Source organism: Schistocerca piceifrons, chromosome 6 (genome assembly GCF_021461385.2).
Source record: "Schistocerca piceifrons isolate TAMUIC-IGC-003096 chromosome 6, iqSchPice1.1, whole genome shotgun sequence".
Taxonomy (NCBI): domain Eukaryota; kingdom Metazoa; phylum Arthropoda; class Insecta; order Orthoptera; family Acrididae; genus Schistocerca; species Schistocerca piceifrons.
Window position 1 is genome coordinate 365,119,698 of NC_060143.1, and position 16,903 is coordinate 365,136,600.

The 16,903-nt window shown below is 39.5% G+C and overlaps 1 protein-coding gene across 4 annotated transcripts in view; it reads right to left on the bottom strand.

Annotated features, from left to right (window-relative positions):
• The window catches only part of LOC124803122 (reticulon-4-interacting protein 1 homolog, mitochondrial-like), a 170,332-nt gene that overhangs the window by 75,546 nt on the left and 77,883 nt on the right, over positions 1-16,903 (bottom strand). The window contains exon 9 of one of the 4 annotated variants that reach the window (XM_047264293.1): positions 10,460-10,629. The exons of the other annotated variants lie outside the window; for them this stretch is intronic. Coding sequence (XP_047120249.1) covers positions 10,530-10,629 — 100 coding nt within the window. The 3' untranslated portion in view covers positions 10,460-10,529. Of the gene's footprint in view, positions 1-10,459; positions 10,630-16,903 lie in introns of those variants that run through there. 4 annotated transcript variants of the gene reach the window in all.

Consider the following 16,903-nt stretch of genomic DNA (forward strand, 5'->3'; position numbering starts at 1 on the left):
TGTATTCAGTAGAGTCTTCTTGTAGCCTGTATTGTGTTCAGATGTGCACTGAAGATATTGTGTATTACTGCTTCACTAAAAGATCACTGAGTTAAATTAAGATGTGCATTACATTACATTATACACATCAAAAAAAGTTTTTCATCACCCCGGTTCCCAGAACTCCTGAAGATAGATGTTGACTGTGGATATTGTATCACAGACACAGTCCCTTTGACTGTTCAGAGATGTCACTAAACTCGTAGAAAGATGTAAACAACCATGCATGAGCAGCGCCGATTAGACAGAGGGGGTCTGACAGCTGATCAGTTCCAGTCACTCCACCAGGAAGGATGTATACGGCTAGTGATGTTTGTAGTTCAACCATGCCTAGATGGTCAATAACGCAGTTCGATCGCATCTGCATTGTTACTTTTTGTCAGGAAGGGCTCTCAACAAGGGAAGTGTTCAGGCATCTCAGAGCATGTTGTTCAGACATGAAGGACATATAGAGAGACAGGAACTGTCGATCACATGCATCGCTCAGGCCGCCTAAGGGCTACTACTGCAGTGGATGACCACTACCTATGGATTATGGCTCGGTTGAACCCTGACAGGAACGCCACCATGTTGAATAATGCTTTTCGTGCAGCCACAGGACATCGTGAGAGCTACTACTGCAGTGGATGACCGCTACCTACAGATTATGGCTTGGAGGAACCCTGATAGCAACGCCACTATGTTGAATAATGCTTTCCGTGCAGCCACAGGACATCATGTTATGATTCAAACTGTGCGCAATAGGCTACATGATGTGCAACTTCACTCCCAACGTCCATGGCAAGGTCCATCTTTGCAACCACGACACCATGCAGTGCAGTAAACATGGGCCCACCAACATGCTGAATGGACTGCTCAGGATTGGCATCATGTTCTCTTCACCAATGAGTGTCACATATGCCCTCAACCAGACAATCGTCGGAGACATGTTTGGAGGCAACCCAGTCAGGCTGAATGCCTTAGACACACCGTCCAGCGAATGCAGCAAGGTGGAAGTTCCCTGATGTTTTAGGGTGGCATTACGTGAAGCCGATGTATGCCATTGGTGGTCATGGAAGGCACCGTAATGGCTGTATGATACGTTAATGCCATCCTCTGACCGATAGTGTAACCATTTCAGCAGCATATTGGCGAGGCATTTGTCTTCATGGATGTAAATTTGCACCACCATCATGCAAATCTTGTGATTGACTTCCTTCAGGATAATCACATCGCTCGACTAGAGTGGCCAGCATGTTCTCCAGACATAAACCCTATCAAACATGCCTGGGAAAGATTGAAAAGGGCTGTTCATGGACGACATGACCCATCAACCACTCTGAATGTCGAATCACCATTGAAGAGTGTGACAATCTGGACCGACAGTGCCTTGATGAACTTGTGGATAGTATGCCATGATAAATACAGGCATGCATCAATGCAGGAGGACGTGCTATTGGGTATTAGAGGTACTGGTGTGTACAGCAATCTGGACCACCAGCTCTGGAGGTCTCACTGTATGGTGATATGACATGCAATGTGCAGTTTTCATGAGCAATAAAAAGGGCGGAAACGATATTTATGTTGATCTCTATTCCAATTTTCTTTACAGCTTCCAGAACTCTTGGAACCGAGGTGATGCAAAACTATTTTTGATGTGTGTGTAATACAAAGTTCACCTCCACAGCTGAGTGGTCAGCATCGCTGACTGTCATGCAGAGGACACAGATTTGATTCCTGGTACAGCCAGGAATTTTTCCTTGGTGGGAGGAATGGGAAAGGGTCCACTCAGTCTCATGAAGCCAATTGAGGAGCTATTTCAATGAGAAATAGTAGCTCTAAGGTCTGCAAAACTGATAAAGCCCGAGAGAATGGTGTGCTGACACCACAGGCCTCCATACCCCATTCATATGATGCAACTGGCTGAGGGTAACATGATGGTCAGTCAGTCCTGACTAGTCCTTATGAAGCCACAATGGCAGAGGTTTATTTCTTTATTATATTTTGTACATAACACAAGTGAAAAAACTCTGCCATTGCCAGCCCCAAGCACAGGGCCTCATCTCACAAGTGATGAGGTAGGAGGAAAGAAAGGAGTAACAACCTCATTAAGAAATCCTGGGTCCATCTGGCTCTGGAGGACAGTAGCAGCCTGTGAGGGCTTCTGCCAAGGGTTACAGGTGAAACACCAACACCCAGACACGTCTGCGTGACGGCAACCAGTACTCTGGTCAGCAACTGGTGGCTCTGTGAGCTCAGCTGTGATTGAATCTTCTGGAACTCAAAACTCCAGTACAGTTATGTGAGATCCTTTGGGATTTCATTACCAAAACCGAATTAGAGCGTCTAAAAACCGTCAAGACTAAAAGAATTTTATATGAGAACACTCAACACAAACACACTACTGAAACCAGGTAAACTGAAACAACTGACAAACACCATGGATCAATCTCGTATCAAAATTCTAGCAATTCAGGTAGCACAATTCTCAAATGAGAACCACTTTAACTCGAAAACCAATACAAAATATCAGAGAAAATCAACCATAATCTTTCCACGAAGAAATCTTAAACTCCTTGAAAATGGATTTGTAGTGCACAAATTGATACTGGACTCTGACATAGATTTTCCTTCAAAATCAGAAAAAAATATCAACACTCATGATACAATCCAGGAATAAAGCCTTATGCTCTAATCCATGCACAGGCTGTCACATATAACTACAACAAGAAAAGCCCAGAGATGATAGATGATTTCTGGGAAGACCTGGATGAAAACACCAACAAAATCCCCAAAAAGCATGCGAAAGTGTTATTGGGTGATTTTAATGCCCATTTATGCAGGGAAAGAGAATTCGAATACACAACTGGAAAACACACAGCCAAAAGAGGACAAACAAGAATGGAGAGAACATAATAGACCTGCAGGAATTTCAACCTCAAAATAAATGTCAATACAATTCCAGAAACCACACAAGAAACTATGAACTTGGAAATCCCCTAGGAATGCCCTAGGAACATTTCAGATAGACCACATAGTCATATTCGGGGGGGGGGGGGGTCAACAGAGAATTATGAATATAAGAACAAGTAAAGGATTTTTCTAATCTGATCACCACCCACTGAAAACCAAAGTGAAATTTATACCCACCAGACAAATCAAGAGGACCAACATAACATTCTGAACAGAAACAGTCTCTACAATTAAACAAAAAAGAAATGTTGTTGTTGTGGTCTTCAGTCCAGAGACTGGTTAGATGCAGCTCTCCATGCTACTCTATCCTGTGCAAGCTTCTTCATCTCCCAGTACCTACTACAACCTACATCCTTCTCAATCTGCTTAGTGTATTCATCTCTTGGTCTCCCTCTACGATTTTTACCCTCCACGCTGCCCTCCAATACTAAATTGGTGATCCCTTGATGCCTCAGAACATGTCCTACCAACCGATCCCTTCTTCTAGTCAAGTTGTGCCACAAACTACTCTTCTCCCCAATTCTATTCAATACCTCCTCATTAGTTATGTGATCTACCCATCTAATCTTCAGCATTCTTCTGTAGCACCACATTTCGAAAGCTTCTATTCTCTTCTTGTCCAAACTATTTATCGCCCATGTTTCACTTCCAATAACAGAATAAACTGAGAAAAATGACTGTAATAGCTGGACTGAGCTGTCAGAAAAAAGGAAAGAACTGATAATGGGGCAACCACCAAGAAAAAGGAAACACAGATGAGACACAGCTATAGAAGACAGAATACAAGCCAGGGAAAAATTGAACAGTCATAGAACATCCAAAAAAAGGAAGAATTCAAAATGATACAGAAGACCACTTCAAAAATGAAGGTTGAAAGAGATAGAAAATGACTTCAACAAGAATAACATACAAAATTTGTACAGAACATTCAGAGAAAATATGACAGGATATCAACAACCAAACTAGTGCTTCAAAAGATAAGATGGAACACTGGAGGCAAATTCAAAAAAGAACTGAAACATATTGCGCAATACTTCGACACACTACTAAACTGTTGTACAGCAACACAGAATCAACATTTCGAGAAGCCATACCATAACCTTGTGGCGAAACAAGTGCTGTATCATTGTGAGAGATACAGAAGCGAGAGAGTTGTGCCGGGACTTACCCCAGTCACTACTACCAGTTCTATGTCATCATATGACACCTGCGCTTAACAGACAAAGGATTCCACCATAATCTAAGAGTGAAATTAAAAATTAAAATAACTCTTCCAAACTTTGTCAGTGTATGCTTCAGTACATTAATGTTAACATTGTGAAGTCTCAGAATGATCTAATGAATAAATTTCTCAAATCTATTAAGAAAAAATAAGTGACACTAAATAATAAATGTATGTCACAATCAAAAGTTACAAGTCTCAACTTGCTTGGAGCAATATTTTTATCAAAATCGTCATTTTTACAAAAATTTGAAGGCACTTAATATTAGACTCAGAAAGTTGAAAATTTGTACATAGCCTCAGTTTCAAGTAAAAAAATAACTATGTGACTCTATTAAGCTACCTCTATTAGTTTTTAAGTTATTTACTAAAAACCAAATTTGCATTGAAAACATCTTTACTCATAATGGATTAAGTATCATTTGTATTTGTTATAGAAAGTTCTAATTACAGCACTTGATTACAATGATGAAATAATAGTGTTGTACCAATTTTCTAAACTTCAGTGTACACGACAATCAATCATTACAAGGAATTTTAAAGAGGCAGTTGTTCAAAGGTCATGTTGTACTGGTGTTTCCATTCTAAAAATTCTAGCTGGCAAAGTTTAAATGCAACTGAGCCAAAACTTTTTCAGTAACTTAAGCAAATTTAACTTCTACAAAAATTAAGAAGATTGTGAATTATTAAACAACAGAAATATTAATTAATACGTGTCTGAGAAAGCAGCCATTTAGATGCTGCCACCTGTGCTAGAACAGTTGATAGCAGATGTTCTGTTCTGCGATCTGCTGCACCCATATATAAAACTTCGCACTGTGATATCAATCTGTCCACATCAGTCAAATGCCAGTGTGCGCTGTGTCTCAGATGACATCAGAGCCAGACAGCTACCAAGTCATCAGAGCCAGACAGCTACCAAATGTGTTTTCAGTAAAAGTAAGATGTGATCTTGCAAGGACTGTACACCATCCTGGATCGTTTAATTTTCACAGAATAATTGTTTGTGTGACAGCCGTAATGATGACAAAACCATGTGACAAGTGTTGAGATTATTTTTCACTTTTGAGGTGAGCAATTAACTTTTGGTGATTAGAAGTCAGCATGATAGACCATTTTACACAGAACTTTCCATAGAGGTTGCCTCTGAATTGCTAATAGTGCTGTTTCTGATAGGGATATTATTATTATTTCTTTCTTGTCTCAGACGTTATGTCTGGTTAAAAATGGAAGGTGACGCGGACCTTGATCAAGCGTGACTTCCTTTTAACTGTACGGTATATGTTACATTGCATTTAGGAACTTTCGGGTAATTGAACATGTATCAATAATTACAGATTTCTGTAGTTGTATATATAAGTTTGGATGTAGCTGTATTGCATTGATGTACTGGTGGATATTGTGTGGTATGACTCCTGTAGTTGATAGTATAATTGGTATAATGTCAACTTTATCCTGATGCCACATGTCCTTGACTTCCTCAGCCAGTTGGATGTATTTTTCAATTTTTTCTCCTGTTTTCTTTTGTATATTTGTTGTATTGGGTATGGATATTTCAATTAGTTGTGTTAATTTCTTCTTTTTATTGGTGAGTATGATGTCAGGTTTGTTATGTGGTGTTGTTTTATCTGTTATAATGGTTCTGTTCCAGTATAATTTGTATTCATCATTCTCCAGTACATTTTGTGGCGCATACTTGTATGTGGGAACGTGTTGTTTTATTAGTTTATGTTTTATGGCAAGTTGTTGATGTATTATTTTTGCTACATTGTCATATCTTCTGGGGTATTCTGTATTTGCTAGTATTGTACATCCACTTGTGATGTGATCTACTGTTTCTATTTGTTGTTTGCAAAGTCTGCATTTATCTGTTGTGGTATTGGGATCTTTAATAATATGCTTGCTGTAATATCTGGTGTTTATTGTTTGATCCTGTATTGCAATCATGAATCCTTCCGTCTCACTGTATATATTGCCTTTTCTTAGCCATGTGTTGGATGCGTCTTGATCGATGTGTGGCTGTGTTAGATGATACGGGTGCTTACCATGTAGTGTTTTCTTTTTCCAATTTACTTTCTTCATATCAGTTGATGTTATGTGATCTAAAGGGTTGTAGAGGTGGTTATTCAATTGCAGTGGTATAGCCGATGTATTTATATGAGTGATTGCTTTGTGTATTTTGCTAGTTTCTGCTCGTTCTAGAAAGAATTTTCTTAAATTGTCTACCTGTCCATAATGTAGGTTTTTTATGTCGATGAATCCCCTTCCTCCTTCCTTTCTGCTTAATGTGAATCTTTCTGTTGCTGAATGTATGTGATGTATTCTATATTTGTGGCATTGTGAACGTGTAAGTGTATTGAGTGCTTCTAGGTCTGTGTTACTCCATTTCACTACTCCAAATGAGTAGGTCAATATTGGTATAGCATAAGTATTTATAGCTTTTGTCTTGTTTCTTGCTGTCAATTCTGTTTTCAGTATTTTTGTTAGTCTTTGTCTATATTTTTCTTTTAGTTCTTCTTTAATATTTGTATTATCTATTCCTATTTTTTGTCTGTATCCTAGATATTTATAGGCATCTGTTTTTTTCCATCGCTTCTATGGAGTCACTGTGGTTATGCAATATGTAATCTTCTTGTTTAGTGTGTTTTCCCTTGACTATGCTATTTTTCTCACATTTGTCTGTTCCAAAAGCCATTTTATATCATTGCTGAATACTTCTGTTATCTTTAGTAATTGGTTGAGTTGTTGATTGGTTGCTGCCAGTAGTTTTAGATCATCCATGTATAGCAAATGTGTGATTTTGTGTGGGTATGTTCCAGTAATATGATATCCATAATTTATTATAAATACAAAGATGAGGTGACTTACCGAACAAAAACGCTGGCAGGTCGATAGACACACAAACAAACACAAACATACACACAAAATTCAAGCTTTCGCAACAAATTGTTGCCTCATCAGGAAAGAGGGAAGGAGAGGGGAAGACGAAAGGAAGTGGGTTTTAAAGGAGAGGGTAAGGAGTCATTCCAATCCCGGGAGCGGAAAGACTTACCTTAGGGGGAAAAAAGGACAGGTATACACTCGCACACATGCACATATCCATCCACACATACAGACCTTTGGTCTTTAAATATGTCTGCTTGTGTCTGTATGTGTGGATGGATATGTGCGTGTGTGCGAGTGTATACCTGTCCTTTTTTCCCCCTAAGGTAAGTCTTTCCGCTCCCGGGATTGGAATGACTCCTTACCCTCTCCTTTAAAACCCACTTCCTTTCGTCTTCCCCTCCCCTTCCCTCTTTCCTGATGAGGCAACAATTTGTTGCGAAAGCTTGAATTTTGTGTGTATGTTTGTGTTTGTTTGTGTGTCTATCGACCTGCCAGCGTTTTTGTTCGGTAAGTCACCTCATCTTTGTATTTATAATAATTTTTCCCACGTGGAATGTTTCCTTCCATTATATTGATATCCATAATTTGTATTATTTAGCATGTTGGACAGTGGGTTCAGAGCAAGACAGAACCAGAAAGGACTTAATGAGTCTCCTTGGTATATTCCACGCTTAATCTGTATTGGCTGTGATGTGATATTATCTGAATTTGTTTGGATATTAAGTGTGGTTTTTCCAGTTTTTCATTACTATGTTTAGGAACTGTATCAGTTTAGGATCTACTTTGTATATTTCCAATATCTGTAGTAACCATGAGTGGGGTACACTATCAAAAGCTTTTTGGTAATCAATGTATGCGTAGTGTAGCGACCTTTGTTTAGTTTTAGCTTGATATGTCACCTCTGCATCTATTATCAGTTGCTCTTTACATCCTCGTGCTCCTTTGCAACAGCTTTTTTGTTCTTCATTTATAATTTTGTTCTGTGTTGTATGTGTCATTAATTTCTGTGTAATGATTGAAGTTAATATTTTGTATATTGTTGGTAGGCATGTTATGGGGCGATATTTAGCTGGGTTTGCTGTGTCTGCTTGATCTTTAGGTTTCAGATAAGTTATTCCATGTGTAAGTGTATCGGGGAATGTGTATGGGTGCGCAATGTAACTGTTAAATAATTTATTTAAAAACAAAGATGATGTGACTTACCATACGAAAGCGCTGGCAGGTCGATAGAAACACAGACAGACACATACATACACACAAAATTCAAGCTTTCGCAACAAACTGTTGCCTCATCAGGAAAGAGGGAAGGAGAGGGAAAGACGAAAGGAAGTGGGTTTTAAGGGAGAGGGTAAGGAGTCATTCCAATCCCGGGAGCGGAAAGACGGGTATACACTTGCACACACACTCACATATCCATCCACACATATACATATATGTGGGCGGGCATAGGGTTCAAGCGTCGACCCCGACCATGACGGCGCTTGTCCGAGGCTTCTTTAGTTCTGTCCTGAACCAAGTAATCACACTAAAAGGGGGGTTAGCCCTATTAGTGGTTTGTTCTTTTCGTCGCCTTTTACGACTGGCAGAACATACATTATTATTATTATTATTATTATTATTATTATTATAAGGAATATTATTATGTTTGTGCATGTGAACTTTAAGTGAATGTATTAATCAATTACAAATCAAAACTTTTATTTATAGCCATAGTTCCTGATCCGGCTGAGTAAATAGCAAGTAGAAACATTTTCTTTCAGTGAATACAATGGGTGATGTGGACTTGCACACCGGAAATTATGGTCAGTATCTCCTCCATCGCTTTCTGGCTGACTACGCTCTTGTAAATGACAAAATTAATTTATCCACTGCCCCACAACCTGGATTCCAAAGCCCCAACACACAAGGAGCATATAAAAACTATAAAATCACTGAAATATAACAAAGCACCTGGAGAAGATGGACTGATTTCAGAAATCTGAAAATTAGACCGCGGGAACATTACATCCAAAATACATGCAATCATCTACAACATCTGCGAAACAGAAAAGATACCAGAAGAGTGGTAGCCAGTCCCAATACACCCCTTCCCCAAGAATGGAGACAAAACAGACCCTAATAACTACATAGGAATTTCACTATTGCCTGTGACATGAAATTATTCCAAAACCCAGTTAAATTAGCTAGAGCCTCTACAGGAACCATTGCAACTAAGGAAGTATTTCTATTAATTCCAATTGAAGATACTGTAGTACAGTAGTCTTACCAGAGGCCTTATATGCCTCAGAAACAACTGTAACCAAGGGAAGAAAGAAACTCTAGGAGATGGGTAAACAAGAGAGGAAAATACTGATAAAGTCCAACAGACTGGTTGAGAAAGAGTGGATCTGAATAAAGAGACCTGCAAAAGAACTGCACGAACAGACAGAGATCATTACAAACAACATTAAGAAAAGAAGGGCAAAGTTCTACAGGCACATACATAGAACGAATGAAAACAGACTGGCCAAGAACATTTTTAACGCAGTCAGCTACCTCTATTCTAACAAATTATGTACTTGAAGATGTTTTTAAATTTTGCATGGATTTAGGAATGTCTAACCACTCCACATAATTCATTGAACTAGCAAATATTAAGAATGAAATTTCATGTACCAAATGCCACATGAAAAGGAACTTCAATGAAAAAAATTCAATTATATTTAGAAATAAGTTAAGAGTGGTTGAATGGCCTTACAGCATCTGTATTTCGAGTAATAGTAACTTTAACAAATTTTTAAGTAGCTTTCTTGAAATATTTAATGAAACTTTTCTATTTAGAACTACATGCAACAAAACGACTAATAAACTTAAATGGATAACACGTGGTATAAAAATTTCTAGTGCCATGAAGAGGAAACTACACAATGAACTGAAATATAATAAAACCAGATGTTTTACTGAGTATGTTCATCATTATAAAGCTATATTCGAAGAAGTTGTGAAGATAGCCAAACAAACAGCAAACTAGTTCATTGTACAACATAAGAGTAAAACAAGAGCAGTGTGGTTTGTTGTCAAATCAGAGGTAGGTGTTAGAGTTAGTAGTTATGAAATATCTAGGATTAAAGTAGATGACAGATTTATTGTACACCCATCTCAAATATCAGTGTGTTTACATGAATTCTTCATAAATGTGGCAAAGTCAGATGTTGATGTAGCAGAGTATCAGAGTAAAGTAAATCCCTCCGGAATCCCCCTTAGAAGCTGAGTATCTACGGATTTAAAAAAAAAAAATCACAATAATGGATATGGAAAATGTTATATTATCATTAAAAAATAAAAACTCTGCTGAGTGGGATGGGATACCCACTAAAGTGATCAAAACAGTGTGTGGCATAATAGCACCTTCCCTAACTAAAATTTTCAATCAGTGTTTTGAACAGGGATGCTATCCTGATGTTTTGGAGTATGCCGAAGTCAGACCTCTCTTCAAGAAAGGGACGACGGAAGACATGGGAAACTTTCGGCCATTTTCTATTCTTCCTGTCCTGTAAAAAGTGTCAGAGTAAGCAGCTGCAAACCAGATCAAAAACGTTATTGTAAAAAATAATGTTATAAGTAACCAATATGGATTTCAACCAGAAAAAGAACACTTTGGATGCAGTGAATAACTTTTCTGAAAACATAGGCAAATCATTGTATCACAGGAGTACAGTTGCAAGCACCTTCTGTGATCTCACACAAGCATTTGACTCCGTGAACCATGACTTGCTTATCTACAAATTAGACAAATATGGGATTAGAGACAATGCTCTAAACTGGCTAACATCATACTTACACAACCGAATGCAAATGGTATCTATCACCTCACCTCAGATGCAGTGAATTCAAAATGCAGTACAATATCACAAGGTGTACCTAACCCATCAGTTCTGTTTGCAAACGACACTTCTGTTTTAATTGAAGATGACACTGCAGAAAAAATCCTGAAATCCATTGTAAGCACACCAGGTACCTTAGTAAACTTGTCCAGTTAAAACTCAACGTTACAAAATCCCATATGGTACATTTCAAAACCAAACATTCAAAATGTGTGGAACTTAAAATACAACATAGCAGTCAACCTATGAAAGAAGTTGACAGAGTCAAATTACTGGTACTACATGTGGACAAGAAGTTAATCTGGAATACACTTCCTATCCAATAAACTAAGCAGTTTTGCATTTTCAGTGCAAATTTCACTGACTCAAGTAACTGAAAAATTGCTTATCATGGTTATTTTGAATTTGTCATTAGATATGGGATAATTTTCTGGGGAAGTTCACGTAGTGTATCTCGAATACTGAAACTGCAAAAGAAAATTTGCCAATACTGCATAGCAAACAGAGTCTTGTCCCCTGGTTTTTTTTTTGAAAACTACAAATCCTGGCTGTTCCCTCCTTATACATTTATGAAATTATAATCTTCCTACATTGCAAACAAAAATTATTTGAGGAGTATCATTTTAACCATACTAATAACACAAGAAATAAAAATAATTTTATGCTACCCACACACCAGTTGAAATTATATGAACAGACTCCACAGTTTACGAGGATGACAATATATAACAAGTTAATGGGCAAAAACATATTCAATTTGGAGTCAGAAATTTTAACTGTAGTTAACTATTCAATGACTGTTAATTGTTTTTAAAATTCTGTACCTTTGCTGTCTACAGGGTGACAGTGTGTTCTTAATTAATGGTAGCTGTTTAAAGGTCGTTTAGTTAAAAAAAGACTGCTCAGTGAATTTTGTACACTGCAGTTAATTGATTTTTGAGTCTGTACTTTTGGTGTGTAGTTAACGGCTAGTTGCTTGTAATTAATGGCAGCTGTTTAAAAGTCATTTTTATAAAGTCTACTTTAATGTGATTGTTTTTAAAATGTGTTTGACTTAAACAAAAGTAAGTTATGTATTAAAGATGATGAATGCTGAAGCATTATATGGGGACACCAGTCCCTCCATTATGCTGACTCGATCCCATAATTTCTGTCATGAATTCCTAGTTATCAACTGGTATCCCAGAGTGTAGTTATTTTCCTTTTTCTGGAAAGACCCAGAGGGAGCAGGGGATGATGGCCATCTTTTCCCTTCTTGCAACAGTGTTCTCAGTTACTACCTTACTTGTGTCAGCAGTAAACTGTATTTGGTTACTACTATTTTCCAGATAGCAATCATCAGCATGGAAGACAGGTCATGCCCAGGGGTAGGCTAGCTCAAGAAAGACCACCTTTTGTATGAGTTAAGAATTAGGCAGCAATCAGGTGATGACACAGTTCTTGAATTGGCTGCTCATTTGCACGGTGTAGTAGGGGAAGCCTTGGACCTCAGCCTGGTGAGATAGGTGCTATGCTCATTGATGGTTTTGTGGCTTTTGTAGGACTGCAGGAAAATGTGAACTACTTATGCAACAGTCAGCTTGTGCACACAAAAGTATAAAGGATTCAAGCACAGGTGACACATTGAGCGAATCGTCTTGGCGATTTAAAGCAGACATCCCTGATGCCCAATGAAAGTACTGCTGTTGATAGCTTAATTAGGGAGTTACAGGTAGATCTGGGTCTTCTCATGTTAGATGACCTAATGAGTATAAGCAAGAGGGACAGTGTAGGTGATAATCTGTGCCATCAGGAGAGTAAGCAGGAAACCGAGGGACAAATAAATGTGATCACTTCGAACGTTTTAGCTAGGTTGCCAAACCCCGTTTTGTATCTACTACAAGGGATTAGTGACCTTCCTATTGAGCAAGTTGAACAGGTTGAATTTGTGTCATGGTTAACAGTTTGGTTTGATTTTCATGCTGATGCATTGTGCATTTCACATGCCATTGTTCTTCAGCTTCTTTATTGGTTAAACTGTGGAGTTTTCAGCAAATTTTCTTTTAGATTATGCAGAGTGAAGCATCCCTTTGTGATTTGACACAGTGTATTAGTCAACTGAAGTTGTCACACCAGATCAGGCATCAGTTGGAGCACAAGCATTTTTGGCATGTGCAATATCAGCATGAGACTTTGCTTCAATACATTGATGAAATCCATACTGCTGTGATAGCTCTGGGGCTGCAAGTAGTTGAAGGTGATGTGGTTAATACCATATTAGTAGGCATGAAGCCTAAGGACTGATTACATGGTTTTTTTTCTAGAAAATCTACCACCTTTATGAAATTAGATACCACGGTTGCCAAGATGGAAGGTTTAAGATTTGCTCATGAGCAACAGTAGGCAGGCAGTCATCTAATTACTCCATCTGAGTGGAACCAGCACGAGGCCATGGGCTTTGCACTTGGTAAGGTTAAACCTAAGTTTCAAGTGTGGAGATAGTCGACACTTTGTGCGGTAACGTCAAGTGAAGAGGGGCCTGTGTTCAAATATCTGGTACTATAGGACAATGGCAGGAAGAGGTATCCATCATCCTGTTAAGAATTGGTCCCATATTAGAGCAGCGCAAAATCTTATGCTTCTGTATGTGTGTGCCCACTTGAATGATGAGCCTGTATGCGCTATTTTGGATTCTGGGAGTTCTGCTTCATTACTTCATTATAACTGGTACCTTGAGTTAGGGAATTTATGTAGAATGCTTCCCTGTTCCCCCCGTCTCAGAGATGTCATGTGGTTAATGGACAAGAGTACCTCTGGTAGTGGAGTTTGGAGACAAGTTAGGCACACTGAATTTTACACAGCCTGTTAACATTGTTATTGCTAAGAATTTGTCAGTTAACTTGATACTGGGCTGTGATTTCATTGAGGGTACCAGTCTGGTTTTTGATATCAAGCTCATGCCTTTTATTTCAATCTTTGCCCTGAGGCTAGGATTGAGTTCATGTTGGCAATCTCAACTGATTAGTAATGTGCAGTCGGGAGTCGTCTGAGTTTGCCACTGATCATTTAGAACCTGGCAAGGCTAGGCAGCTGTTGAGTGTGTTATCCCTATTTCCCATTGTCCTCACAAACAAATGAGGCATAACTAGTAAGATACAATATAAGGTCCACTTGGTTGACGATATTCCTGTTCATCAACCACCTTACAGATTATCACTACTCACAATGAAGATTTTGCACAGGCTAACTAATAACATGCTCCAGGACGGCATCATTAGACCTTTGACTCCTCCCTACGCTTCATCCATATTTCTTGTTCCTAAAGGACAGAGTGACGATTATCCACCAGTCATCAATTACAGTGCAGTCAACCAGAAGGTCATCTTGGAATCAGTTCCATTGACCTACCATCAGAACTGCTTCATCTGGTTTGTGGGTGCCCGTTGGTTCTCTGTAGTGGACCTCAATCAAGCCAGCCGTCAGATAACCTTGACCAAAGATTCCAAACCAGTAACTACCTTTTATTCAAACTGGAACCTTTATGAGTTTAACTGCGTACCTTTCAGACTGTCTACGGGTGCAGCCACGTTGTGTCTCATCTTATGGACCACATTTTAGGAGATCTTAAGTTCAAATCCATTTATAACTATCTTGATGATGTGGTGGATTACAGTTCCAAGTTCATAGAGCATTTGAAGTGCCTCAAAGAAATTTTGTTACGTCTTATAGAAGCCAGGCTCACTGTCAAGCCTTCTAAGAATACACTGGCTCGCCCTTGTATATCCTTTTTGGGCCACCTGGTTTCGGATTAAGAGGTCAGCACTGATCAGGAGTGGACACGTTCCTTGTGTGACTTGCCACCCCCTTCCCTCCCCGCCACTCCAAGGGTGAGAAGGATGTTGCCAGATTTATTGGAATGGCAAATTTCTTTCAGAAGTTTGTTCCTAATTTCATCCAACTGGTGGCAACATTGAATAACCTGTCCAAGAAAGGCGGGTCCTTCCTTTGGTGGGGGAGAGTCATCAGGCTTCCTTTGAGGCAGTTAAAGCCACCCTTAGCAACCCTTCTGTGTTAGTTATTCTGGATTTTAGCAAGCCATTCACTGTCTAAAGTGATGTGTCCAATTCTGGGGTAGCAGTGGTACTCGTCCAAGAACATCAGGGAGAGCAGCATCGTGTCAACTCTGCATCATGCTGCTTTATCTCCCACTGAATTAAAATATTCAGTGTATGAGTGGGAAGCTTTAGCAGTTCTCTTTGCCTCGGAGAAGTAAGTTCTACCCCCCCCCCCCCCCCCCCCCCAAAAAAAAAAAAAAAAAAAAAAAAAAAAACTGGTACGTTGCTTGTTGGGCAGTTCACATCTCCACATTTCATTTTAAAGTTCATCATATCAGGGGTTGAGACAACAGTGAGGCCAACGCTTTAACTCGCATGCATGAAGATTGCGACCCCCCTCAAAATGCAGAGGACGGTCGTCAGCTTTCCCTGGGCGGTGCTGTGTTGACTGAGGTTCCTGAACTCTTTTGCAGTCACAGCGGTAGGCAGGAAGACGATTCCCATACTTTCTAACTTAAAAAGAGAGAAATTTTTTAAATGACAAGCACATAGATGGGTAAGTTCTTAATTAAGGTATTGTGTGTCAAAAGGGGAAGGGTAAAACACATTCAAAATTTGTCTCAGGTATTGGTTTCAGTGATCTTTAGGTATTTTCATAGCTCCAGGGTGGGCTGTCATCCGGGTTTCCATAAAACTTTGACCAAAATTAGACAACATATGATTTGGCCATCTATGTGCAAGAATATAAGTCCGTTATGTGGGGGAATGTCAGTTATGCAAACAAGGGAAACCCAATTCTAAATCATGCAAGGGTCTTCTCGGGTCTACTCATGACTGCAGACCCATGGACAGTCTCTTTGTCGACTATGTAGGGCCCCTTCCGTGTACCAGGGTGAGGGGAAGGGGGGGGGGGGGGGGAATTGTTACATCTTGGGGGTATTGGATGGGTTTTCCCATTTTAGCTGGTTAATTCCCAGCTGCAGGGTCACTAGTGGCCAATCTGTACAGTGTCTCGCCAAAACTTTTACTGTCTTTTGCTCTACTTTACCCTTGCTCCTTACTACCCCCAGCCATCCTTTGCTGATCGTATTAATAGGTATTTGGCGGTTGCATGGATAATATTTCATGTTAGATCTCAAAAACGCTGGGACCTTTCTATCCGGTGGTTAAACCTTGCTTATAATACTACTCAGCCTGAGGCTATCAATGTTACTGTGGCCTCATTAATCCTGGCCTACCTGATTAAGTCTCCCTTGAGTAATCTTTGGATCACTGATGAGCTGTTTCCTGAGCGAGTCTCTCCCTAAATCATCCAACATAACTGGGAGAGAGCGAGGCGCAATACAGAGCTCGAGCATAGGTGTCAGCAATGTAGATACAATTGCAAGGGACGCGAGTTCACGGGAAAGGTCAGAGACCACATGTTTGTGTGTAGGTTTAATGTTGAAACCAAGCTGGAGCAATCCCTTCTAATAAACTGGTTCACCATTTTATAGACCCCTCTAAAATTTTAAGATTTCTGAGTCCAGTTAATATATTGGCTGTAATCAATTGAATGTGAAGATCTCTAGAGTATATGTTAGTCAGGTTAGGGAAGGTAGCTATCCCCATCTTTACCCTCTGCCCTTGGTGCCGAACCATGGGGAGGGAGGTTGAGCCATATGGGCTCAGCCTTCTATCAATTTTGACCCTCATTAACATTTATTGTCTGGGTAACTTTGGAGGTATGCTGATGGCACCATTGGTGAGGACAAAAGCCACAAAGTAGGAAGGTTTTGGGAATGACTGTGGTGTGTGCAGAGCGAGTGGACCACGAGCGCAAGAGGTTTAGAGTTCTGGATAGTACACGAGAGAACGAATCAGCTCCTGTGAAGGCACAAAGCCTGGTTTTGATTATCAGTTATCAC